General features: G+C 52.6%; 1 protein-coding gene across 5 annotated transcripts in view; it reads right to left on the bottom strand.

Annotated features, from left to right (window-relative positions):
• PARVG (parvin gamma) overlaps nucleotides 1–24,353 on the bottom strand; it is a 28,916-nt gene extending 4,563 nt beyond the window's left edge. The window contains exons 1-12 of one of the 5 annotated variants that reach the window (XM_016425589.2): nucleotides 24,003–24,353; nucleotides 21,974–22,068; nucleotides 17,570–17,634; nucleotides 12,922–13,024; nucleotides 11,846–11,986; nucleotides 10,762–10,877; nucleotides 9,515–9,570; nucleotides 8,269–8,288; nucleotides 5,576–5,637; nucleotides 5,415–5,483; nucleotides 2,686–2,787; nucleotides 1,443–1,535 (exon numbers count right to left, since the gene is read on the bottom strand). In XM_016425589.2, the coding sequence (XP_016281075.1) occupies nucleotides 1,482–1,535; nucleotides 2,686–2,787; nucleotides 5,415–5,483; nucleotides 5,576–5,637; nucleotides 8,269–8,288; nucleotides 9,515–9,570; nucleotides 10,762–10,877; nucleotides 11,846–11,986; nucleotides 12,922–13,024; nucleotides 17,570–17,634; nucleotides 21,974–22,052 (867 nt within the window). In that variant the 5' untranslated portion in view covers nucleotides 22,053–22,068; nucleotides 24,003–24,353 and the 3' untranslated portion in view covers nucleotides 1,443–1,481. Of the gene's footprint in view, nucleotides 1–1,442; nucleotides 1,536–2,685; nucleotides 2,788–5,414; nucleotides 5,484–5,575; nucleotides 5,638–8,268; nucleotides 8,289–9,514; nucleotides 9,571–10,761; nucleotides 10,878–11,845; nucleotides 11,987–12,921; nucleotides 13,025–17,569; nucleotides 17,635–20,591; nucleotides 20,751–21,973; nucleotides 23,977–24,002 lie in introns of those variants that run through there. The other 4 variants (XM_007502781.3, XM_007502776.3, XM_056797500.1 and 1 more) reach the window with 4 other exon arrangements.
• Nucleotides 24,354–25,558: the final 1,205 nt, after the last annotated feature.

Here is a 25,558-nt window from a genome sequence, read left to right as displayed (position 1 = left end):
CATGAGTAACACAACAATAACAACATCAACAACAGCAAGAACAAAGATAATAATAAAAGGTAGGAGGCGTTGCCTAATAGCTATAAAACTGGCTGTGGCAGCAGGAAGACCTGCTTCAGTCATCTCCTAGCTGTGTGACTTTGGGCCAGTAATTTGACTTTTCTGTGCTCCCAGACAACTTCCAAAGCCCATACATTGCAGAAGAGTCTTCATTAGTAGAGGGAGTTTCCTCACTGGTCATTCCCTATCCAATGAACTCACTGGTCTGTGCCAAAATAAAATAAAACCAGACAAACAAATAAAAATGAGACTGAATATAAAAAAGGATGGAAGAAAGATGGGGAAATTGTGAAAATTTCAAAGATGGCAAGGTTCTTTCTGACTGGAGTATCAAGGAAGGCTTCATAGAAGAGGTGACATTGGAGCAGGACAATTGAAGGATGAGTAGAAATTGAGAGAGTGAATATAAGATACTAATAAGGAAGGGGAAGTAGTTCCTTGGCAGAAGGAACTACAGGAGCAAAGGCACAAAAGTGGGAAACTACCAGTTGTCCAATCTGAAGGGTTATATCAGGTTAAATACCAGGGAAGGAGAGTATTGTAACATAATACTGGCATGAGAGGGTGGTGCCTGATTACAAAAGGCCTAAAGGGCCAGGCAGAAGAGGTCAGTCTCTACTCCACAGGTAATAGGGAGCTCTTGAAGCTTTTTGAGCAGAGCAGTGACACAAACCAAATCTATACATAAGAGAAAGGGAGATGAAGGATGGATTGAATGAAAAAGTGGGGAAAGGCTATCTCACTAACCCAAGCAACTATCAATTCAGACCTGTCCATAGATGTCAAAAAGAGGGGAGGCTTATGAGCAACACCCTGCTGGGAAAATTGACAGGAGTAAGGAATTGATTGTCCCATGATAGAATCTTTGTATATTTTTGGATGGTTAGTTCTGAGGCTCTTCCCAATCAAAATTGGCCTCCTCCAGGAAGACTTCTCTGATCTGAACTAACCTTGCCTTAATCCTTGAAGATCTGAGGGTCCTTCCAAGACTGCGATTTCTGACAAACCTATGAGGTAGTCAGCCACCACAGGTATTATTGCTTCCATTTTACAGATAAAGAAACTGAGGTTCATAAATGCTCAAATTCACTCTGAGCTAGGATACCCAGGCTTTGTGATGCTTTTCTATAAGTTCTTTGTATCCCCAGTGCCTAGCAGAGAGCCTAACATAGGAACTGTTTAATAGTTGTCTGTTGACTGACTAACTGACTGAAGTTAGCCTCTATGACAGATGGCCAGGCAGCAACGGAGGGAAAAGGACAGGCTTCTTGGCTCTAAGGATCCTATGTTCCTGAAAGCCAGGAAGTCCAAGCCCATTTCTGGTTAATAAGCCACAACAATTGACCCCCTTCTCAGGAGCATTTTCTCAGGCTCCCACAGACCTTCAGGGTTAACCGGGTACTTGAGCAAGTCTGCTTCCTTCAGCAAGTCCATGGCCAGGTTAACATTATGCAGCTGGAAAAGACAAAAGCCACCTATGAGAACAGAAAAGAGCAGAGTCTGGCTTTGCCAGGGCAGCAGTCCAGGAGACCAGCCCAAAGCAGGAGGGCAAAAGCCGAGAAGGGCTCCTCCCTCCCAGGCGAACAGGGAAAAAGAGGGTGCGGAGAATGGATCTGGGAGTAGGGAGGGGGGGGGGGCTGGTCCTGGGTCTACCACGGACTCACAGTGTGACTTAGAACAAACTGACCCGTGACTGGGCCTGGATCTTAGTGGAGAGGACAGAAGGACAGAGCCAAGGCCTCCCCAGTTCTGGCCTTCCTGCCTCTAGAGATCCGTCCGGCTCTGGTTCTACTACGGTGTGTTCCCAGCTTTCTGATTCTGTGATTCTCTCTCTAAGCCTATGGCTAAGTTGTCCTCTCTCACAGCAACCCTGACAGGCTTTGACAAAGGAAACCCATTTCATTATCCCTCAGCCGTGCTTGCTGCCATTGCCTGGGGAAAGAGCAGCTCCTCAGACTGGGTGCAGCTCATCTAGTTCAGAAGATGCCTTATGCTCAGCCAATGGAAAGCAAAGCCTGATGGGGCTGCTGGGTGACAAGGAAACCTAGCCCAGGGTGGGAAGGGAGCCGATGGGGAAGAGGCCCAGAAAGGCCCGTCCTCCAGTGCACTTCCTCTAGCCCCCTCCCCATCACCCCCTCCGGCCCCAAACAGTAAGTGCCCACTGCACAGATCCCATCCACCTCTCTGGGGAGGGGAGAATACAGGCACTAGAAAGATAATGATCAGAATGTTCCTTTCCTCCAGGGGTCTGTGATTTCATCAGGAATAAAAGCCCACAACTGTCTGGTTCTTTACAATCCCTTGGGTGCATGGCTTCTCTCTTCAGCCCCATTTGACAGACAAAGAGATTAAGGGTCCTTAATTCAAGTGGCCTCACCTATCAACCAATTAGCAAGCATTTATTAAGCACCTGGCTGACTGGATTGCCTCCTAAGACTTGCTGCCTGCCAAACCTTCACTGTAGGAGATGCTAGAGCTGTCCAAGGTACCAAGTTCCTTGAGGGCAAGGATTGTTCCACTTTTTATTTTTGTATCCTTGGTGCCCGGTACACTTGGGGGCCAAGGGGACAACTCACCATGTATCCTTGGTGCCCGGTACACTTGGGGGCCAAGGGGACAACTCACCATTTCAGCAGGAGAACTGGGGTTCAGGAAGAAATCCTTCAAGTTCAGGAAATAGCCTTCAAGCTGTCCGATCAACAAAATTAGAATGACTCCATCTGCAAACTGCAAGAGAAGGCACAGTGAAGGCTGGCTTGCTGGTTGTATTTTTGAGAAAGTCGATTCCATTCAATTTAAGGATCAATTCTAAGTTAGAGGAGCAGTAAGGAGTAGGCAATTGGGGTTAAGTGACTTGCCCAGGTTCCCACAACTAGCAAGTGTCTGAGGTCAGATTTGATATCAAGTCTTCTCAACTCCAGGTTTGGCATTCTATCCACTGTGCCATCTAGCTGCTCCCCCCAATAGTCATTGATCAAGCACCTACTGTATGCTGGGCATTTAGAAAGTATAATGTGACCTGAGTCTTGAAGGAAGAAGCTAGGGCTTCCAAGAAGCAGAAATGAGAATGAGCATTACATACATGAAGAGACTGCCCGTGCAAAGGTGGAGGTGGGAGAAGAAAATAGGTCAATGTGGTCAGAGAAGTATATAGCCAACCTGGAAGTGGAAGCTGTAGCCAAATTGTGGCAGATTCAAAATGGCAAAGAGAGGAGTTTGTTTTATTCTAAAAGCAGGATTGAGGCACAGAAGATTCTACCTTGATTTTATTTGGAACTCTGTGGATGGGAAAAAATGCCCAAATATACCAACAAGTAAATGGACTTCCCCAGGAGAGAATGAGCTCCCCATCACTGGAAGTCTTCAAATGAAGAAGTCCTCATAAAAGATGTTACTGGGGCTGACCTTTGAGGTACATTATAGCTCTGGTATTCCATTGTCCTGCTGTAATTCTAGTCCATCTGAGAGGCACAGAAAAGGGAGCAAAAATCCCATTCATTTCTATCCCAAGTCATTTTCCCTCTCTATGCCTTGGCTTCCTATTCTGAAAAATGAGGGAGTAGCACTAGATGATCTAAGAGTTGCCTTCCAGCTAAAAGAGCTTTTTTCATCTCTGTGGGACCTAATAGCATCTGAATTCCCAAAGAAGAGCCTTTGAAAACCCAGGCTCACCTCTGCACCAGGATGAGCCATCAGACAGGGCATCCATGGGGGTCACACAAATATACCTGCCTGTAGATAGGGAGACAAAGGGAGACATGATGCCAACCATATCCTCTGCTAATCTAATCCCATGGAGCAACCTCAAGGGTATCAAAGAGTGAACTCATCATTCAAATCCCATAATAGAATTTCTTTAGATGAGTTTTGGCCTCCTGCTATTTGTCTTGGACTAAGAGTTTCTCAGAGGATGCTGAAGAGTAACACAATAGTCATGCTTTGTAACATCATCCCATCCATTCAACTATCTCCAAATGCTTTCTCCATCCTGAGTTATTCTTTTCCAGATCTGATGATTCTACAGGGGTCACTCAGCAGGTCAGAGGCAGCAGAAAGACTCAGGAGCTTAAACCAATGAATAATGAGGATCCATAGAGAGAGATAGACCCATAGAAGGCATTTTAATAACACTCGGGCAGAGTCTGAATGTTAATAAGACATTTACAAATGCAGGCAGAAATGAAAGATTTCTAGCATCAGATGTTGGAGGTAGCATATAGTAGGTGCTTAAATGTTTGTGGAATAAATTAATAAAACCATTTGACCCCACCATCCCCTCAAAATATCATTCAATGTCTCTCCTTTCTTTCCCTGCCAAGGTCTTAGAAAGAACTGGCCTTTCTCAAAGCTTCCTGTATCACTGACCTTATCAAAAATCCTCAGGGCTTCCTATGTTGCCTTTAGTATAAAAATATGAACTCTTCAGCTGAGCACCAGGGGTTCTCTATAATCGGGCCCCAATACATCATTCCCAGTACTCATTTCTATACAGTCCACTGGATTGTTACCACGTGCATATCTCACCTCTGAGCATTTGTCATCTCCCATTCCTGGAGCATCTATTCCCCTCATTTCTGTGGATTGAAATCCTTCCTTTCTCTGAGGCTCAGCTCAGATGCCACCTTTCCCACGAAGCCTTCTCTGATCCTCCCTGCACAATATGGTCTCTTCCTTAATTGTTTCTAAAGCACTTTCCCTCAGTCTCTCCTCTCAGACAAATATCTGTCTGAGCATCATATTTTGGGGATACACAACCTAAAATTTCGTTGAAACAGAGAACTCTCAGTGACGAAACTCCTTTTTCCTACATGAACTGGTACCTTTTGGGCAACTTCGAGTTGTGCAAGGCACTGAATGATTAAATTACTTACCAGTGACTCACCCAGCCAGTATGTGTCTAAAGTGAGGCTCAAACCCAGGTCTCCCTCACTTCCCAGCCTTCTCTCCATGCTTTCCCTCCACATCACAGGTCTACAGATGGATTGTAAGTTCTTTAAGGTCATATTGCATTTTTGCAACCCCAGGACCATGCCCAGTGTTTTACCATGTGTAGACACTTAATACACCATATTGAATCTCACCCTAACCACCTTCTCCCTCCCCTAGTGCTTGGCACAGGGATCTGCTCAGAAAGGAATGATCTCAAGCATGAGAAGGGTATCACAGCTTTACAGAAAAGGACTTTTCAGTGCAAATCTCCTGTGCCCTCTTGGAGCTGAAGGGATCTCCCAGCCATCATCCAAGTTGTCAAGAGAGCAGAAAAACGTTTTTTAAGTGAATATCCAAAGGAAAAGTGAGCAGCATGACAGCTGGGTCCCCTGGGTAAGACCAGGTACTGGCCTGAGAGTCCCTACCTGGGTATCGATATTTTTCACAGACAACCCTAAACGCTCCATCTTCTTGTTGGCAAAGTCCATGATTGCCTATGAGAAAGAGGAAGGGAGAGGGAGAATTGAGCACCCGAGGCAACTTGCAATAGGCCACTTTCTGTCAGCAGAGCTGGGGGCTCACTTACTTCTTTGACAGCGTTCACTTTCTCTGGGGCAAGTTTAAATAATTCATCAAAGACATCGACTTCTGCAGAAACACATTCAGTAAAGACTTCATTAGAATTCTATTACCTGTATACTAAAGCTTCAACCCTTCAACCCGAGAGGATTATCGTTAGAGGGTTTCCTTCTCTGGAGCTTAGCCCCAGTGCTCTTCTCAACCCAGATAATTTGATATTCTTTCATTCACTCTCATCCATTTATTCATTTACTCGGTTACTTATTCACTCATTCGCTTATTTACTTGTTCATTTATTAACTCTTATTTGTTCACTTATTCATTCATTCATTCACTCATTCATCTATTGCTTCGTTTATTTGGTCATTCACCCATATGTTCATTGTTCTATTATGGACTAACTCATTCACTTATTCACTCACTCTTCACTCACTCATTCATCTCATTTATTTCTCTCCATTCATTTATTCACATATTCATCCACTAGCTCACTTATTCCCTCATTACTTATTTATTCCCTCATTCATTCAACTCATGTATTCCTTTGTTTACTTATTCATTCACATGTTCATTTATTCATCTATTTGTTCATTTATTAATTTAATCTCATTTATTTACTTATTCACTCCCTCTTTTAACTCACATATTCCTTTCATACATTCAAATATTTACTCCCTTATCCACTCATTTCTTGATTCATTCATTCACTAATTCACTCATTTATTCACCTTTTATATTCCTTTACTTGTTTGCCCAGTCATTCACATATTCAATTATTCACTCACTCATTCACTTAGCCACTAACAATTCCTTCAGCACTCATCCTCTCACTTACTCTCTTGTCACTCACTCATGCAACAACATTATTGAATGTCGAAGGATATTCCAGGAAGCTACACGAGAGATCCAAAGAAGAATCCAATCCGTAGAGCTCAGGTTCTCTGTGGGGAATAATGCACGTGCCCACGAGCAGCCGGACTGGTCAGAACTCCGGGCACCAGAAGGGTAGCCGAGTTGGCTGAACTCGTGACTCCCTGATGTTGTCCCTCACCTTCACCAGCATCATGCTTTGAGGCCTCATCATGGCCCAGAGGTGATTCCAGGTTCTGGAAGGCTAAACTACGGCTTTAGCCATCAGTCAGCCAAATGCTTGTTAGGGGCTTACGACATGGCAGCACAAGTTTGGGTAGATGATCCCGTGGAGGGAAGACGTTTGTCTGTGGCTGTCCTTCGTGCTGATACTGTGCAGACCAGAAAGTCTCATACAAGCGTATTTCAGAACCAAAGCAATCAAAGGAACAACGTGAACATTAACTAGTTAACCTCGGATCTAGGGGGAGGACAGAGATCAATGGGGAGATCATGCTCTTTTCTTAGAGCCAGGCTGGACAGAGACATTGACTAGAAATCATAAGCAGTTGCACCTATTTGGTCTTGCGTTCCTCAAGCTCCGCCACGGACTGATCAGAAGGTGTCTGCTTGTTGCTTTGGACAGCGACGGGAAACTCTAGCTAGCAAAGTTGGTCTATGATGCCTGGGCCAGGAGCCTGGCTCCATCTTGCTCGCCATGAGAAGTGTCCAGCAGGAGAAGGAGCTCCTTTCCTGAAGCTCCTCGTAGAAGCCGGTTAATGGCTTCTTGGGACCTTTCCATCTACTTGGAGCTGGGCTAGAGGCCCCGGAGGTCCTTCCTAGCTCTGAGATTCGATCCTTCCAGTCTGGGAAGACAACTGACTCCACTTTCTGACACAGCGATGAGGCTCTCTGTGGCCACTACTTCATTGGAATCCCATGGCATGACAGCCCTGAGAGGCAGGTCATGAACAATGATCAGCCCACTTTATAGGGGAGCAACAGGCCCAGGGGAAGGAGGGATTTCCCAGTGGGAGCCTGGGTCTCCTAACAATTGAGACCACTGCATTCCCGGGACATCCCACCACCACGAGGACAGCTAGACAGGAGGACCCCCGAGAGCTGTGTGCGAAACAAGGAGAAAGACTGAATGGGTCCCCATTGGACACTCTCTGAGCTCAGGAGCTGGGCAGGTTGTTTTTTCTGCTTTTGTATCATCAACGCTCAACATAGCCTGAGAGCATTGTAGGAATTTGGGAAAGTCTAGGATTTTTTTTAGAGCAGAGACCTTCCAGTATGTAAATTCCCTTTATAAAAAATCCACTCACTATTTGTGACCTACAGTCTTGGAGACTGGTCTGGGGCACTGACAGGACAAGGGATCTGGTCAGTATAGGTACATCTAGGTGGTGCAGGGGATAGGGTGCTGGAGCTGGAGCCAGGAGTTCAAATCTGGCTTCCGACATTTCCTAGCTGTGTGACTCTGAGCAAGTCACTTTACCTTGTTTGCCTCAGTGTCCTCATCTGTAAAATGAGCTAGAGAAGGAAATGGCCAAGCCCTGCAGTATCTTTGCCAAGAATAGCCCAAATAGGGTCATGAAGAGTCAGACAGCATGGAAAACGACAGAAGCAGGATTTAACCCCGGCTGAACCCGGCTCCTGGATGCTCTCTGCCCTCTGTGATGCCCTGCCTCTCTCCCCAGGGACCCCGGAGGCCCTCCATAAAGGCTGGGTAGGCAGAGCTGAATGGAGTGCAAGGAAAGCTGGTTCATCGTGTATTTCTCTAGCTACAGACACCGAATGGAGAGCCATTTCCCACTCCCCAGCTGGGGGGATGGGGGTTAGACTTACTTGACTGCTGATCCGAATCCCTGTTAAAGACAAAAGGAAAAAGCCATTAACGGCCCATCTGCACTCCCCTCCGACCTTCCCCCTGTGGGCCACACTTCGGAGCAGCGGGAAGCCCAGCAGCCAGAAGCCTCTTAAGCAAAGCTTGGAGTCAGCACAAGCCCAGCCATCCTTCCTGGGGCTCCGGGCCCTTCCAGCAGCTTCTACGAGGGGGCTGTCCATCAGGCACCCCTTGGGACAAGCCTCGGGGGACAGGAGGCGCCAATGGAGGTCGAGGGCTCAGGGTAAAGGACTGCCTTCTGCCAAAAGGCCAGAAGGGGGGACGAATTCTTGTGATGCCTCCCTCGGCATCCAGCCTTCCTCTAAGAAACCCCCACTTCTCAGCTGATCAATGACGGCTCTATCCGGGGACAACTGTGGACCAGAAGCCTAAGGCTTAAGTCTCGGCTCTACCCCTTCTTACTAGCTGTGTGATCCTGGACAAGTCACTTCCTCTGTCTAGTTCCCCATTTGTAAAGCAGACGTGCTAGTTCTTGCCGACAGGAAACAAACTATGGGTTTCCCTTCTATGGAGAAGTACGGGCACAGGGCTTGGCCAGGCCAGCGACCGCACGCAGAACGGAGGTCCCTTCACTTTCCTCCTAGACAGGGCTTCAGTCAATAAGGAAATAAAAGCCTTCGGGCCAGTAGAAGGCTAGAGGGGAGAGCCGTGATCAAGAAGCGCAGAAAGTTAACTCTCATAGCACCGCTGCGGCGCCCCTGTCACCCCCATCTCGATGGCAGAACCCAAGACGCTCAGAGACGAGGAGACAACGTTAGGAGACTAAATGGCAGCGCTAAGCCAGCCCTAGAGCACGGGGGAAGAGCCACGAGGACCCTCAGGACCGGCAGGAAGGGGCAGAGCTGGAAGGAAGCCCCTCGGGACTGGCAGGAAAGGGCAGAGCTGGAAGGAAGCCCCTCAGGACCGGCAGGAAGGGGCAGAGCTGGAAGGAAGCCCCTCAGGACCGGCAGGAAGGGGCAGAGCTGGAAGGAAGCCCCTTGATCTTCAAGGTCGCAGCCCATCTCCCAGTGGCAGCCCCAGCTGAAACAGTTCCCAGCCCTCATTCTTCTTGGCTGGCGTTGGACACGCGGCATTCTTTGTCCTCTGGATCCTTGTCCCTGCTCCGCTGATGTCCTCTCTCTGCGCCTCACGGTCCCTTCTGTGAGATCACCACCCACGTCCCAGCCAGTGCCTCCCCTGCTTGCTTACTTGCAGCCAGTGATCTGCTCCACAGACTTCCCAGACTTTAAGCCATTCTTGGTGCTCTAAAAGGCAAAGAAGAGGAAAGACGGAAGTAAGCGTCCGGGGGCCCAGAGAGGAGGAGAGCATCAAAACCCCTGGGAGCTCAGTGGCCTGAAAAGAGCCACCCAGCCTGGCATTGTGTGCAGCCCACCATTAGTGGAGCCATGGGGTGCTGTGGGAAGGAAGACGGGCACTGAGTTCAAATCCCAGCTCAGCCACCTTCTAGGTGTCCATGGGCAGGTCATTTCATCTCTAGGATTTGGTTTCCTCATCTGTAAAAGGTGGGGCGGACGACATAGCTTCTGAGGTTCCAGTTCTACAGTGGCGACCCCTTCTACAGAGCTCTCATTCCAGAGGGGGTGGCTTCTGTTCCAGACTCACGTGGCAGAAACTCATGGCCAAATTCATCTTCCTAACACATAGGTCTGTCCATACTCAACCTATCTTTGGCTCTGTGTTGTTCCCAGGAGAAATTGGACTCTCCACAGGGTGGATTAAATTTGTTCTTTTTCCAGGTCGCTCCCCTCCGTCCACCCAGCATCCGCATCCAGCGAGCAGGCTGTTGGAGCAATCACACAGGCGGCCCCCCGCCCCGGCCCCATGCCTCCAGACATGCTCATTTCCTTCCTCTTCCTAGATCTCCTCCAGGATTTCCCCCAGCTACAAGAGCTCTCTTCCTCTCCAGATTTTCCTGGAGTGCTTTCTCTAGATTTCTCCTCACTCCTTTCTGGGATGATCCTGGGCACACGCCATTCCCTCCAGAGGGAGACAAGCTCCTGGAAGGTGGGATCTGGATCTGGAGTTGACCCTGAGAGTCATCCAGCCCAACTCTCTCTTTTTACACATGAGGAAACCGAAGCCCACAGAGGGAAAGTGGTTCCCCTGAGATGGCCCACATGGAAGAGCTAGGATCGGAGCCCAAGTCGGCTGGGTCCAAATCGTGTTCTTGCTGCTGTCGCACCGGACAATAAGGGGATGGGAGCCATGAGCCAGGGAGACCTAGCTGTGGTCCAGAGTAATCAGGGGCCTCATTAAGGAAGCGGGCCCTGTGCTAATGGTCCTGGTGATTGGAATGGCTGAAACAGGCCCCTGAAAGCCTGCCCTCTCAGGCAGACGATCAAGTAAGGCAGCAGAGTGAGCAGCGAGCAAAGCATGCCAGCTCCCTGGCACATTTGGTGAGGGGGACACCTTGGTCTCCGCTAGCCTCCAATTACCTCGATGGTTAATACTTCCACTTGGACATCTGCAGGGAGGGCCAAGTCTGGTTGGAAGTGCTGAGCCATGGCCACCAGAAGATGGAGAGTAGCCAGCAAGTCCTTATTGAAGATGCCTGTTGGAATCAGACAGAATAAAATAAGTAAAAGGAAGGGGAGGTTAGGGCCTGGTGGTGGTCCACATTTTATAAAAAGAACTGGAGCAGGGCAGCTGGGTAGCCCAGTGGTCAGAGAGCCAGGCCTAAAGATGGGAGGTCCTCAGACACTTCCCAGCTGTGTGACCCTGGGCAAGTCACTTCACCCCCTTTGCCTAGCCCTTACCACTTGCCACGGAACCAGTCCACAGTATTGATCCTAAGGCAGATGGTGAGAGGCAGAGGGGGAGAAAAGCTGGGGGTCTTAGTGGCTCACAAGATCAGTATGAGTCAGGGGAATAGCGTGGATTCCATCAAAGCCAGAATGAAAGCTCAGAGTGCATTAAAAGGGGGCAGATCATCCCAGCAAAGTAAATGGGGAGTCCCTCTGAGCTGTGTGCTGTGTGCTGTGTGCTCTCTTCTGGGCCCTGAAGTGGAAGAAGAACCTGGAGTGCTGGAGACCACTGGCAAGTTGGTGATGGTCTATGCCACAGCCAGTGAACCGGCTGCCCCCTATCTGGTATTAAACAGGGTCAGTCCCCTTGACATAGGCCCGGGGATCAGGGTTCAAAACGTCCCCTCTGCCTCTAAAACAAGGAACGGAACAATCACGCTCCCTTCTGTCTCCTTCGGGGAGGAGAGGCTGAAGAAGGGGGACTTGGTGGAGCCGCACCCTGGTCTGTGCCGGCTATGTGATTGGGCCGAGCACTGCCCAGTTACCCCTGTTCTAAGTCCGGGTGAGACCGCCCGTGAAATCCCAGGCCCGGCTCCGAAGGGCAAAGAGGAGCTCTGCTTGTCCAATGGGGGGGAGGGGGGGAGGCGGGGACTCAGGGGCGTTCCCTCTGGGTCCTGGCAGGGGGCTGGGCGTTAGGGTCACTCCCTGACTCTCCCGCCGCCCTTGCCCTGAGCTGTGACCCAGCGAGGCCGCCGACAGGCCGGGGAGCACCTACTCTCCACATTCCACTTGGCCGCGCTCTCCTCCAGCTGCAGACAGCGGCCCAGAGCGTCCAGCACCAGAGTGACCTTCCGCTTCTGGCTGCCGGCCGTCAAGGCGATCTCTTCCACTTCCAGCGAGACGGCCGCGAGCTTCTCTGGAGGTGTTGAAGAAAGAGGGAAGCCAAGAAGTGAGCCGGCGCAGGGAGGCTCTTTGGGCACAGACTATGGGGGCAGGGCTGGGCCTCGGAACCCAGGCCCATCGCGGCTGAGCACCTCGCCTCTGTTCAGAATCAGCCGTGGAGGACCCTGGTCTGGATGGGCCCCGCTTCGCAGGAAGTGAGCTCCCCCACTCTGGAGGGGTTCAAGCAGAAGTTAGAAGGATGGCCATCGACTAAGCTGCTTCCCTTAGAGGCCGGCCTCAGGGGCTCCCGCTCTGACTTCTTGGAGTTCTGCTATTCCTTCCCGCGGCCCACGGCTGCCGGGAAACCAATAGCCACGGAGGGCGCCACCCTGCCACATCCCAGCGGTGGCCCCTTCCTGGAAAGCCTGTCCCGAGCCCAGGCACGCCCGGTAAGCGCCCCGGCACTTCCTTGTCAGCAGGGGAGGATCGTGCAGGCGCCAGAACCCGAGAGACGCAGATTCCAGACCCAGCTCTGCCGAGGTGAGTCCTCGGATCAGGGACTCAGAGCTCAGGGAGCCGGAGCACCCTCATCTGACAAAGGAGGACCCTGAGGAACAAGGCGGCCACGGGAAGGGGAAAAGGGGGCCTGGGGGTACAGCTTCACTCCCACCTAGGGCTGCTCGAGGCTCTTCTCTGAGCCTCAGTCTCTTCATCTACCAAATGAGACTGGGGGGTGGAGCCAAATGGCCTCTCACATCCTTCCCGTGTAGTTCCGGGACCCTTGGAGCCCACAAAGGGGGCGGGACTTGTCCGAGGTCACGTGGCTGGAAGGGACAGCGTCGGGATTGTGTCTCCCCTGCTGCATCTCGGGCTCCCAAGCCTGCTTCCTCGTCTGTAGAGAAGAGGCTGGACCCAGCGCTCTCCTTCCTGCTCCACCAAGCCCAGACTGATGCCTCCATCAGTACTTACGCAGGAGATGATGCAGGATGAGCCCATCAAACAGGTCTTCCTCCAGGTTCTGCACGACTATGTGTTCCCGGAAAAGGGCGCCGTTGATCCACTCCATCAACACCTGCCAGACACACCAAGGGAAGGAGCGCGTCTTAATGCCGGGAAGGACGTGCTAGTCCAGCCCTGCCCGGCTGGGGAGTTAGTGACGAACGCCCTGACCCCGCGGGGGCATCCGGAGGCCACCAACAGGAGCGGCCCCATCAGGGCCCACCCCAGGGTCCTTCAGCGGCTCTCCCTCCCAGACAGATCCTGACCGCCTAATCCTGAGCCCAGCCAGAGGGAACCTGGGCTCCCTTGTCCGCTCTGGGGATAGATCCTCTTTTCCCCCGTGGAGGGCTGCTCCCACGGGGCAGACGCTAGGTACAATTCAAGGACTCGCCACTCCAACAGCCCTAGAGCTGGACCCTGGGCATTTCCCTCCGTCCCCCCGGACGAAATCCTCCCCCATGTGCTGTCTTCCCCAGTCAGAGGATGGAGTCCTTCAGAGCACAGACGGGCTCCTTTTTCTATTTCTGTCCCTGGGGCCCTTCGCGGAGATCCAAAGAGGGAAGAGATCTGGCCCTCCGTGGACAGCCCTGGGGAAGGACCCCACCCCATTCTCCCTCAGTCACGCCTCCGCCCCCATCACTATCCCCAACGCCCAACCCACCCCTGACAAAGGGAGCCCCTCAGAGGCTCCCGAGGGCTTCTCCACTGCCACGTTTGACCCTTCAGTCCATCCCCCTGCATTTAGCTCTCCCCACAAGCTCGGCCTGGTGTGGGTTCGGTGAGGGGGATAGAGAAGACGCAGAAGATATTTACTCCACAAGCATCTATTCAGCGACCCTTCCTGCATGCCCCCCCCCCCCAGGCAAGGACAGGACTTGATCCTTCCTTCTCTCTCTCGTGGACGTGCCAGTGTAGACAGGAGTGATTCTGGAGGTGCTTCCTGACTCCAGGTCAAGCCTGGAGGAAGAACTGAGAAACCCAAGAAATCGGGGCTTCCTCCTGCTCCGGGACCAGAAGGGATTCCAAAATGGCGGGGCTCAACCGAAAAGCAGCCCTTTGGGAGCAGGGCAGAGTCTAAGGAGCAATATGGGGCTCCAGGAGAGGGAGAGCCCCTGGCCAAGTCAGGCCATCAGTCCAAAGCACTTCTGAAGCCTCTGCCCCGTGCCAGGTGCCACGCCAAGCTGGAGGAGAGCCGCGCCGGAGCTGTGTTTCTGCTGCCCTCGAGGCGAGATCAAGGCTGTCTCGTCCCCATCTATCCCTTACCCTGAGTGGCCTTTTCCCAGGACAGCTTGCAGGGAGGGGGCTTCCTGGGCTTTCACTTCTCCAGTGTTCGCTTTGTTTATGCGGGTTCCCTGTGGGATGTGGAGCTGCTGCCCCCCTCTAGTCCCTTGAAGATCTGGATAGGATCTGGGGACTCCTTTGCCCACATGAAGGGAGGCCTAAACCCAATCTGTGGGTGGAGAACTTTCCCCTCTGGGCAGGGTAAATGGAGGAAAGAAGGGGCTTGGGGGAGCCCTCGTTCCTCACCATGGGTCATCGTTGAGGGAAGGGGCAGAGAGGGGAGCCCAGAACCGAGGAGGGGGCTCCATCCCGGCCGCTCAGCACGGGGGAGCTCTGGGGCCCGGAGCACAAAAAGGAGGCATCTCGCTGCTTCAGCAACTTCATTAGCATGCCGTGACTCATCCCCAGCTGCCCAGAGCCGCTCTCCCTGGCAACCGCCTTCATCTCTGCACAGGGAGGCATCGATAGATGGGAGAAGCTACAGGGAGGCAGCCTCCGGCTCAAACAAGGGGGGGACAAGCCCCGGGAGAGCCGCAGGACAGCAGACAAGGAGTGAGCACCCCATCTCTAGAAGGAGCCCAGCTCAGGGGAGAGGATGGGTCAGGGATTAGGGAAGATGGCGGAGGTCATACTTTATCCGGGAGAAGTGTGGGAATTGCCCCGCGAGCCCATGCAGCTCCGAGAATCAAGAATTCTGCAAAAGGGAAGCCCTGCCGATACCGGCCAGAGCAAGAGCCCAGGAGTCACGGACGCATTCCTGGTCAAGGCTGGGGGCTCCAGAGGTCCTGCTTACGGACGGCCTGGAGTTCATCCCATCGAGCCCCAAAGAGAAAGGCCAGACTTCCACAGGAATGCCCAGAGCTCAGCTGAGTGTCCCTGGAGAAGTCCCTTAACCTCTCCTATCCTCAGTTTTACCTTCTGCAAAACGGGGATACTCCCAGGGTGGTTGTTCAAAGGTGTTCAAGATTGTCAAACACTTTGCAAGCCTTAAAACACTCTACAGAGCCTGGAACCGAACTTGAGAGACCTGGTCCAACTAGCCCGTTCCCCACCCCAAGTCTGCTGTCAACCAGAAGCAACGCTGGGAGCCTCCGCCTCAGGACGGCTGCCAGGAGCCGAGAACATGGATGGAAGTGCCATCGGGTTCAGCCTTAGGGTTACTGTTCTTGTTACCGGCGAGCCCAGCCCTGCGAGGGGGAGCACTACCAGAGCCTGCCTCAGCCCTGTATTGACGAGCAGAAAGCCTAGACCTCCACTTCCTCCTGGCTTACTTTGTCTGAAAGCCCATCTTACACATCAGCTCAAGGCAGAAGATGCTGGGCAACAGGGTGAAGTGACTTGCCCAGGGTCACCCGGCTAAGATGTATCTGAGGTCACATTTGAACCCAGGACCTCCCATCTCCAGGTCTGGCTCTCCATCCACTAAGCCATCTAGCTACTCTTCCTCCTTCGTAATATTGAGAGTTAGATTAGGAGGTATTGAAAGTCCCTTCCATCCCTGGCATCCTCTGTTCTAGGCCCCCCCAGCCCTGACACCCCCTGTTCTAGGTTCTTCCCACCTCTGACACCCCCTGTTCTAGGCTCCTCCCAGCCCTGGCACCCCATGTTCTAGGTTCTTCCCAGCCCTGACACCCCCTGTTCTAGGCTCCTCCCACCTCTGACACCCCCTGTACTAGGCTCCCTCCCACCCCCTGTTCTAGGCTCTTCTCATCTCTGACACCTCCTGTTCTAGGCCTCTCCCAGCCTTGACACCCCCTGTTCTAGGCCACCCAGCCCTAAAGGCCCCTCTTCCTAGGGATCCTCTCAATTCTCTGAGTCTCCCACACTCTTGGATTTGGAGGCCTCACGGAAGGGACACCAAAGAGTGGAAGTTTGAGACTCCAGGGGGAGCCATGTGTTCCCATCGAGTGAGAGCCAGGAGGGACCCCAAAACCCAATTATTCCAAGTCCTTCATTTGCCAGATGAGGAAACTGAGCCCCAGCAGACTTGAGTGACTTGGTCAGGGTCACTGCGCTAGTTAGTGGCAGGGTCCTGACTTGAACCCAGAGCCTTTAGAATCGATCATTGTCTAACCTCGACGACGCCTGGGATGCTTCCCATTTTTGGGCCGTTCCAGGATGCCTCAGCCCATGCCTGGTTAACTCCACTTAACTGAGTCTTGGTCAGCCCTGCCAGGGTTTACTCTCTCCCTGAAGGAGAAGGAGGGGAGCTCTGAAGCCTAAAACACACGATTACCTGCTGGCCATGGATCCCCCAGAGACAACTCGGGCCAGAGAAACGGCGCCGCCGCCATGACCACAGCTCACGCTTCCTCCAGACTCACAAAGGACTTTGGGACTGACTGTCTCACTGATCACCTTGAGAAATAAGCAGGCACAGAGGCCCATTCTACAGATGAGGAAGCTGAGAGCCGGGGGAAGCACCCAGCTAGTCAGTGACCAAGCTGGACTTTGAACTCAGCTCTCCTGATTCTGAATCTTCGATCCTCTGATCATGGAGGCAAAGAATGGCAGAGATGAATTCCTCTCTCACTGGTCCTAGATCTGTAGAATGGGGGAGTATCTCCTAGCCCCCTGCCACCTAGGCTGGGGGAGCTTTTCCCAGGACTTTACCCCACTGGGGCTAGGCCAGTGTTGCCTTAAACCACCCTTGAGGCTTCATTGGCTCGGGAAACCAAGGCTTGCTGGCTGAATCTCTTTCCCAGCTCCGCTAGGTAAGCATCCTTCTTTTCTGATTGGTGGAGAGCCTCGCTTCATTCCAGAATCAGAGAGGAAATTTCCAATCTATTCCAAGGGAAAGTAGAAATGTTCTTCTCTATCTTGTCCTCTCAAGGACTCCCCATCCCCCTGCTCCCCTCCCGTGACCAAGACACTCAAGAGGTGGCCACGCTGGGATCTGCAAATTGGTCTCCAGCTGCCTTTTTAACCTCCACACCAATTCCTATTTGAGCTTGGGGCTGTAGAACCTCCTTACATGTTCTCTCCCTTGGCAAGAGAACTTTGGACCTTGCATTCTCAGGCTTTGAGGTTTGACCCACATCATCGTATCATTCTGTAGCTTTAAATGTTTAAAACAAAACAGAACCTCAGACAAATACAAGGTAGTGAGTTCCCCATCACTGGAAGTGTCCAAGCAGAAGGTGGATGTTACATGATAGGAATTTGAGAATCCGTGGCAGGCTGGTAAGGGGAATATTGGAGAATGAGCTAGCTACAAGGCCATCCATCCATCAGGATCTGAGACAAGCTCTATCTCCTCCAAGAAAGCCTTCCCTGATTACTACACTCCATGCTTCTAGCTCTGGTAGGGGAACACAGATAAGAGAAAATAAACTACCTTTTGTAGCTCTTGGAATTTGGGGTTCTTTCGAGAATCAGGCTGTAAATATTTCTTCTTCTCTCCTATAAAGAAAAATACCCATTAGATGTGGTAGATGCTGCAGACCTCAGTCTGGGGACCATTTCTGCCACTAACTCACCATGTGACCTTGGGCAAGTCCCTGCACTCCTCAGGAAGGCAGGCATGTCTGATTTTCATTTGTAAACCAAAATGGGGATGGACTTTTACATGACGGAAAACAGCCTTAAAAGGGGACCTTTGGGCATAATAAGTCATGAGCACAGCCCTGAAAGGTTCCCAAACCATCATGGCCACAGAAGGGTAAGATGAGGAAACCAGATGACTTGTCCCATTCTCCTGAGTCAGCTCTTCACAATGAAGCATTTTGAGGCTGAATTAGTGTCTTGTAGCTCTGAACATTTAGTACAGAGTAGACTGGCAAGGAGGAGTCATGGTGCCATATTTGCTTACAGGGCTGACCTTGGCGTCCTAAGTGGTCGCCATAGTCTGTGGGGACCTGAGAGCCCTCGCTTTGCCTCTGTGCCTGTTTCCTCTTGTGTAACGCCAGAGGGTTGGACCAGATCCATCTGTAGGCATTTTTTAGGCATCTCCTACGTGCCAGGCATACGTGCTTTCAGAGAGTTTACATTCCAACAGAGGAGACCCTGTCATCGATTTTCAGTTCTGTCTGACTCTTCATGAGCCCACTGGGGGTTTTCTAAGCAGAAATATGGAGTGGTTTGCCATTTTCTTCTCCAGTTCTTTTTACAGACGAGGAAACTGAGGTCAACAGGATGAAGAGACTTGTCCAGGGTCACATGGCTTATAAATGTCTGAAGTCAGCTTTAAATTTAGTTCTTCCTGACTCCAGGGATGGTACTCTATCACTGCCTCCCCTAGCTGCCTAAACAAGGGACCTGACAAGTATTTATATAATTAGATTCAGAATAAATACAAATCAGTACAAGGCAGTGGGACAGAGGTGGTTTGGGAGGAGGGCATTTGCAGTTAAGGGGAACCCAGAAAGAAGTCAGGTGGAACAGGGGTGTCAAACTTGGGGCTCCAAATTGGGCCAAATAGATTAAAATGTAATTGGGAAATATTGAATAAAATCAATAAAATACAATATGACACAGATAGCATGAATTTGTGGTTTTCTAAGTCACTCTCCAGCCCTGTAGGGCTTCTTTTCTACACTGACAGAGAAAGTGGGGCTAGGCATTGAAGGCTGAAGAGCCAGAGGGATGGAATGGGAATGAGATCAGGTAGGAAGGGAGGGTATTCCAGTCCTGAGTGACAGCCGGCACATAAGGGAGATGGCAGAAGGAATGCCATGTGTGAGAGAAGTCCAGTTTGGTTTGCCCTCTAAGGTACTGGCCAGTTCTAGATCTAGGAATATATCACTTACTACTGAGGCAGCAGGGAGAGCATCATGGCTGGAGAGATGGCCTCAGTCAGGAAGACTGGGGCTCCAATCCCACCTCTGATACCTGTTTGCTATGCCCCCGACAGGCCACAACTCCTCAGGACCCTGGCCTTTCTCTAAAACAAGAAGGGGTCAGCCTGCATCAGGAGAAGGAATTTCCTCATAAAGAAGTGCCCAGGGCCTTTCCCTTTCCCCTATTCCCTCAGATGGGCTAGAGATCTCCCTGGGTCAGAAGCAGGATGGCTGGAGGAAGCAATGCAGGGGGCCATCATTCTGGACCTGATTCTGGCCAAGAGAGGAAATGATTGTTCAAGAAGAGCCAATGGGAACCTCAGGAGGAAGTGAGTGCTGCTGGGCCTTATGGTTTGTGAAAGAGGAGGGGAGGAAGCCTGGGCATAGCTCAGCACCACATTCAGATGCAAATCACAATAACTCAAAATCATGTGCCCTTTGAGCCCTCACAAAGCACCTCGGGCAGGTACTACAAGTAGGGATAAGGAAGTCTGGGTTTGAAAAGGTCAAGTGACTTGCCCAGGATTACTTCTAGGGCTCAGTGCTCAGTGTTCTACCTGCTTTGCCAAGTGAGGAAAGGGGGAATCATTGGGGAGAGGCAGAGCTTTGTCAAGAAAATGTCACCCCAGACTAACTTCCTGTTCTGTGTTCTATGGTACATTCCAGCTCTGACACTCCCCATTCTAAGAACCCCCCAGCTCTGACACCTCCTGTTCTAGACTCCCAACCCTGACACCCCCTATTCTAAGGCCCCTCCCAGCCCTGACACCCCCTGTTCTCTGATCCTGGTCCACTCTGCCTCTGATATGCTAAGGATTTCAGACCTTCCCTGCTAGCCTTGCAGAGCTAGGCTTTCCCATTAGAGTGTGGATTTTATTGTCTGGAAAAGCAAGCAGGAAGAAAACTTGCAGTTTGATAAGAATATTTCCAGTGAAGGCCAAATCAATGAGACTTGGGGGACTTTCCCTTTAAGAAAACTTTGTTTAATTCTCATTTTGTGCTGATTAAAGCGCATTTAAAGGATTAGCTCACACTTGCATTGCCTCTTCAGCTGCCTGTGGAAACTCAATTACAGTCAAGAGATTTGGGCTTGATTAAAACTTTGAGGAAGGCTGGGAAATGCCAGTGAATTTCAGGGGTTTGGGGAGCTGGGCTTTGCCAGCTGTGAGCCCAGAAATCCACAGCTGGAATGAGCCTCAGAGGTCTATGGGGCCAACCCCTTCCTTGCACGGATGGCCCTCATAGGGGAGAGGATGGATGTGCTTCAAGTCAGCCTGAGAGCTTGAGGCAGGTCTGGGACTAGAACTTGAGACTCCTGACGCTCAGGTTCTTCCCAAAGCTCACACACTATGTCTCATTCTCTGTCTCTCTCTCTCCCTCTGTCTCTCTGTCTCTGTCTGTCTATCTGTCTCTCCCCCCCCCCACGTCTGTCTTCCTCCCTTTCTCTTCTCTCTCTCCTTCCTTTGTCTCTCTTCTATCTCTCCATTCTCCCTCTCTCCTTTTTTTCCTCTCCTTTCTCTCTGTCTGTCTGTCTTTCTCTTAAATTGGGGGAATTTCTCCTTGAATTGGGCCCAAATCTACCTCCTGTCAATTGGCTTCCAGCTCTGTCTCTCTGTGTCTCCTCCCTTTTTTCCACGATGGCCCTTCAGATAGGTGAAGGAGTGACCTTGGGCGGGGTTCCTCTCCCTCCAGAAAAGCTGGAATTTTATCTGGCTGTGGGCTCTCTTGCAAGGACCTGGCCTGAAAGGAGATGAAAACCCACTGCCGTCACTTTGGCATGGCCCCAAGGAGTGCTAGGAGGACAGCCGGCATCTGAAAGGCTCAAAGACTCCTGATGACATTCAGGCCAACCTCCACACAAGGCATCCTCCCCAAACCACCCTTTGTTTGATTCACTCCATCGAGGGTGAGCCAACTATCATCATCAACCCAACAGGCACTTATTAAACATCTGTGGAGCAGGTAGTGGGCTAAACCCTGGGGAGACAAAGGCAGGAATAAAGGGTCTGCCCTCAAGGAGCTTACACTGTCCAATTCATTCTGCAAATAGCTACCAAAAGGGATTATTCTTAATTGCAGAATTTACAAGTTCCAGTGACTCCCTATTACCTCTGGGTTGAAATATGAACTCTACTCCTGGACTTGTTTTCTTTCTTTTTTTTAAAACCCTTATCTTCTGTCTTAGAATCAAAACTAATGGTTCCAATGAGGAAGAGCCATAAGCAAAAGGAGTTAAATGACTTGCCCAGGGTGACACAGCTAGGAAATGTCAGAGACCAGATTTGAACTCATATTTTCCTGACTCCAGATCCAGTGCTTTATCCAATGTACTACTCAGCTGCCCCATATATGCTTAGGACAATCTCACTTATCAATAGTTGTACTTCCAAAAGCTTTCACAGAATAAAAGAAAAATAATGAAAGCATGAACGCACACACACATCTGTATATGGGCTCGTGCTGTCTCCCCCAGTAGAATAGGAACTCCTTGCAAGCAGGGACTATTTCACCTATCATACTTGCATACCCTGGGCCTGGCCCATGAGAAAGGCTTGGTGAATGAGAACTTCTTGGACTGATTCTATCGCTGGAGAGAAGAAGTGTCTCTATCAGCATATACAGAATAAATACCTGACGAGTGACTACAACAGAATTAAGGGGGGATGTCACTGGTGGTTGGGGAGAATCAGGAAAAGCCTCAGGGATGCCTTCAAGGAATAGCTCCTCCCCCTTCTGGACTGCTCTCATGGTGAGGAAGTTCTTCCTGATGTCTAGCCTGAATGGGCTCCTTGGCAAATGCCCTTCATTTGTCCCCCTTCCGCCCCCTGGGGACGAGCAGATGGGAGCTAAGTGTTCCCATCCTGGACTCCAGCATCCCCTCCTCGGTCCCTCCATTCGGTCCGTGTCCGCTGAGTGACTCCACCCCAGAAGGCTGCTGCCCGGACCTCTCCTGAAGCCTCTACCTTGTACCAATTCCTCCACCGCGCGGGGCTCCACGTTGGCAGGGAGCTGCAGAAGATTGTAGATACACTCTGACTCCATCGCCTTCTTGAGTCTCCTAGGAAACAGCAAGGAAATGGCTTCAGGGTGGGTGCAGACCCTGAGGAGGAGGCGCGGCAGCTCCTCGGACTGGGCTGGGCTTTGGTGAGGTTCAAATTGTGGCCCGACAGTCTCAGAATGCCTGAATCTCTGAGCTGGAAAGCGCTTCCGGCCATCTAGTTCAAACTCTGCCCGAGGCGGCCCGTCTCCCCTTAGAGAGGAGCACAAAGCCCGCGGGGCGGGCGGAGGGAGCGCTCAGCAGGGGCACCCAGATGTCTTGAGGACAAGCCGGACCGCCGAGGATTGGCCCAGCAGCCCATAGGACCCGTCAAAGGTGGAAGGAGCCTGAGAAGCCAGAGCCAACCCCCCGATAAGGAAGCTGGGCAAGAGATGGCCGGCACACCGCCAACAGTGTCTGGGGAAGGACTGAGCCGAGGCTCCGGGATTCCAGGCCTGGCCACTGGCTCAGCCTCCGGCCCACTGGAAGGGTAAACAGCTGCTCAAGAGTGGGGGCGGGGCTTTCTTTCTAGCCCAGAACCAGAGGAGGCAAGTAACGGATGCCTATCAATGAATGGATCAGCCAATGCGGTAGGATCTGGAAACAAGGTTCAAAACAGCCAAAAAGAGGGCAAGCAGAGGCCCGAGGGCCTGATGGACGGCTCTGCTGCCTCCCGGGGAGATCGGCGAGGATGTCCAGTGGAGGCCGGCCTCTGTGGGCAGCCCCCCCCCCCCGTTCTGCTATTGGAGGCTTTTCTTCTGCTCACTCCCGTGATGCCCCGCTTTCAGGGGCTAAGCCTGGACCCCTGCCCTAGACCATTCCGCGGCACGATGGGCCCCTCCTTCCTCTTCTTCTTAGAAACACTCTTCCCTGATTCTTCCCCTCTGTCTGTCTGGGTCTCTCCGGCTCCCCTTCCTCTTCTCTTTATCCCTCCCCGCATCTCCTCCTCGATCCACGCCCCCCATCCCCCATCCCCCATCCCAGACGTCCCTAAGCCTGAGCAGGCCGCCGCTATCGACCCGTGGACGCAGCCCGGAGTGCAGTAATTGCTTGACTGTCACGGTGGGCTCCGAGGACCTCCTGGCAGGGCGGGGCTGGGACATCGGCGGAGGATGGATTCCATTGGCCGGGCCGCGCTGCCTGAGTCCCCCCCCCCTTCCCCCAGGCCGCGGCGGAGACAATGGGCCCAATTTAGCCCTTCCCCGGCATCCAGCTGTTATTTGCTGCTCAGCGGCTCCCAGTGGGGCTGGTGAGTCAACGCCGGGCGGCTGGAAGGACAGAAGAGAGCCTCCCGCTGCTGCGAGTCTGAAAATAGCCCAGCGGCTTGGAGAAGGGGGGCAGCTCCTCGCCTGTCCTCCATCGGCCCTCGGCCAGCCCGGGACCCCGATATGATCACTCCTACTGATCCCCACATTTTAGCTAAGGGAGAGCCCGCGGGGAGGGGGGAGGAGACACAACAAATACGTGTGTGAATCAAGATTCGAACTCGCCTCTTCCCGAGCCACTGAAGGCACGGTTATTACAGCAGCACACTGCCAAGCAAGGGGAAACCAAACTGGGCAGCTCTTCCTGCCCGGGGCCTTTTCTTCTCCAGGCCTTCCGGTTTGAAATGAACTCTGCCTCCCCTCATCTGCCGAAGCTCCTTCCTTCTAAGCTAAGGCACCTCCTCCTCCGAAAAGTCTTCCAGGACCTCTCCCCTCCCCCTGCCCCTTAGCGGCCTCCCGGCCCTGCACCTCAGGTCCTCGGGTCCTGTCCTCCCACCTGACCTCGCAAGTTCTAAGCTGCTCTACAGCAAGTTCCGGGCCGAGCCGTCTCCCACGTCCCCCGTGCCTGGCCCGCTGGAAGGGGAAGAACGCTGAGGCCCAGAGATGTTCACAGCTTTAAGGGTCGGAGATGGGCTCTGAGCGCGGCTCCGAAAGCTCGCCCAGGCCCAGGCTGGAGGAGTGAGTACCCACCTTTCTGGAGGCTCTGGCCAAAGGGAGCTCAAGCAGAAGAGGAAGAGCCAGGAGGTCGGGGGGCAAGTGGGCAGCCCTCACGGCCCTCAGAGGTATCAGGGCCCCGCGGAAGTCTCAGCCAGGCCTGCGGTGGCGAAGTGCTCACTTCCTCCCACAGCCCTGTGGTGTCTGTGCAGGAGCTGGGGCCCTCACCCAGGGGCCCTGACGTCAGCCTGAGACTGCCCGGGCCCCAGGACCCATGAGGGGCTGCACTCCTGCTCTGAGAGCACTTGGGAAAGTCACTGCTCCTCCATGATCTCCATTCCTTTTCTATAGGAGACCTCGAAGGCTCCTCCCCGCCGACACCCCCTGTTCTAGGCCCCTCCCCACTCCAACACCCCCTGTTCTAGGCCCGTCCCGCCCCGACACCCTCTTTTGCGGGCCATCCAGGCATGAGGGGAGAGATGGAGGGAAGAACTGAGAGAAGACCAGGCTGGGGTGCTCCCGGCTTCGTGCCACTCCCCAGTTCTGTGTCCCCGGCAACCCCCCCCCCCAATGGCGGGGCCTGGGAGATGGCCGGAGCTTCTCGAGAGAGGGGAGGAAATCTGAGAGAGGAGAGCGGAGATGGGAGTGAAGCCGAGCGTAAAATGCTTCCTGACACACGCAGCCGCTGCGGAGGCAACGCAGAACATTGAGATTTTCACACCGGAGGGCACAGCTGGCGAGCCCAAAGACTCAGAGACTGTGGGAAAAGGCAAGAAAATGAGAGCACGAATTGGGGCAGCGCAGCCTTCTGGATCCCTCCGCGAGGCCCCGGGGAGGCGAGGAAACCAGGGAAGCGGCGTCCGGCCTCAAGAAGTGGAGACAGAACTGGGTTCGAATGCGGCCTCAGACCCGCCCCGCCCCAACACTAGTATTGTTCTCGCTCCCGCTACCCTGGGGGGCTTCGGATTCCTGCTCTCCCCAGGCCGGAGTCCGGAATTGCTGCACAAATGCTTAGTAATGAAGGACCCCCAGGACGAGGGCCCATCGAGGGAGCCCATGAGGAGCTCGCTGGGACTTGAAGGGAAGGAGCTAAGCCACCCCCACCCCCACCCCGTGACCACAACCACAGCGCATTTGCTTGGCTCCTGGATGGTATCCCAGAGAGCATAGCGGCTCATTTATGGGAATCGCCGCCATCTGCCTGGGCCTGGAGGGAGACGTGATCTGAGGAGAGCCTTGGACAAGCTGGGCGTCCTGCAAGAGGAGATGCCGTCAGCCCCTGCACACGGACTGGGGAACTCCTCCACCACCTTCGCTCTCCAGTGAAGCCGGTTTCCTTCCTTCTCATGCAGGTCCGGAGCCAAAGGAAGGAAAGGACGGGCCGCGGGTGAGGCGGGGGACGTCCTGCCCCCCCCCCCAAGGTTTCCACCCAGCCTCTCCCGAAGGCCCGGAAAGCCTGTTTGAGTAGCCCCAGCAGCACCTTGGCCAGCCGGGCCGCAGGGCTCACAGGCGCTTCCTTGGCCGTTCTGAGGATCCAGAAATCCAGTCAGCTTGCTTTTTCGTGCCAAGGAAAGGAGAAGATTCAAGTGCTC

Source organism: Monodelphis domestica, chromosome 5 (genome assembly GCF_027887165.1).
Source record: "Monodelphis domestica isolate mMonDom1 chromosome 5, mMonDom1.pri, whole genome shotgun sequence".
Lineage (NCBI taxonomy): Eukaryota > Metazoa > Chordata > Mammalia > Didelphimorphia > Didelphidae > Monodelphis > Monodelphis domestica.
The sequence above is the reverse complement of the archived record's forward strand: the minus strand, read 5'-3'. Positions and strand labels throughout refer to the sequence as shown.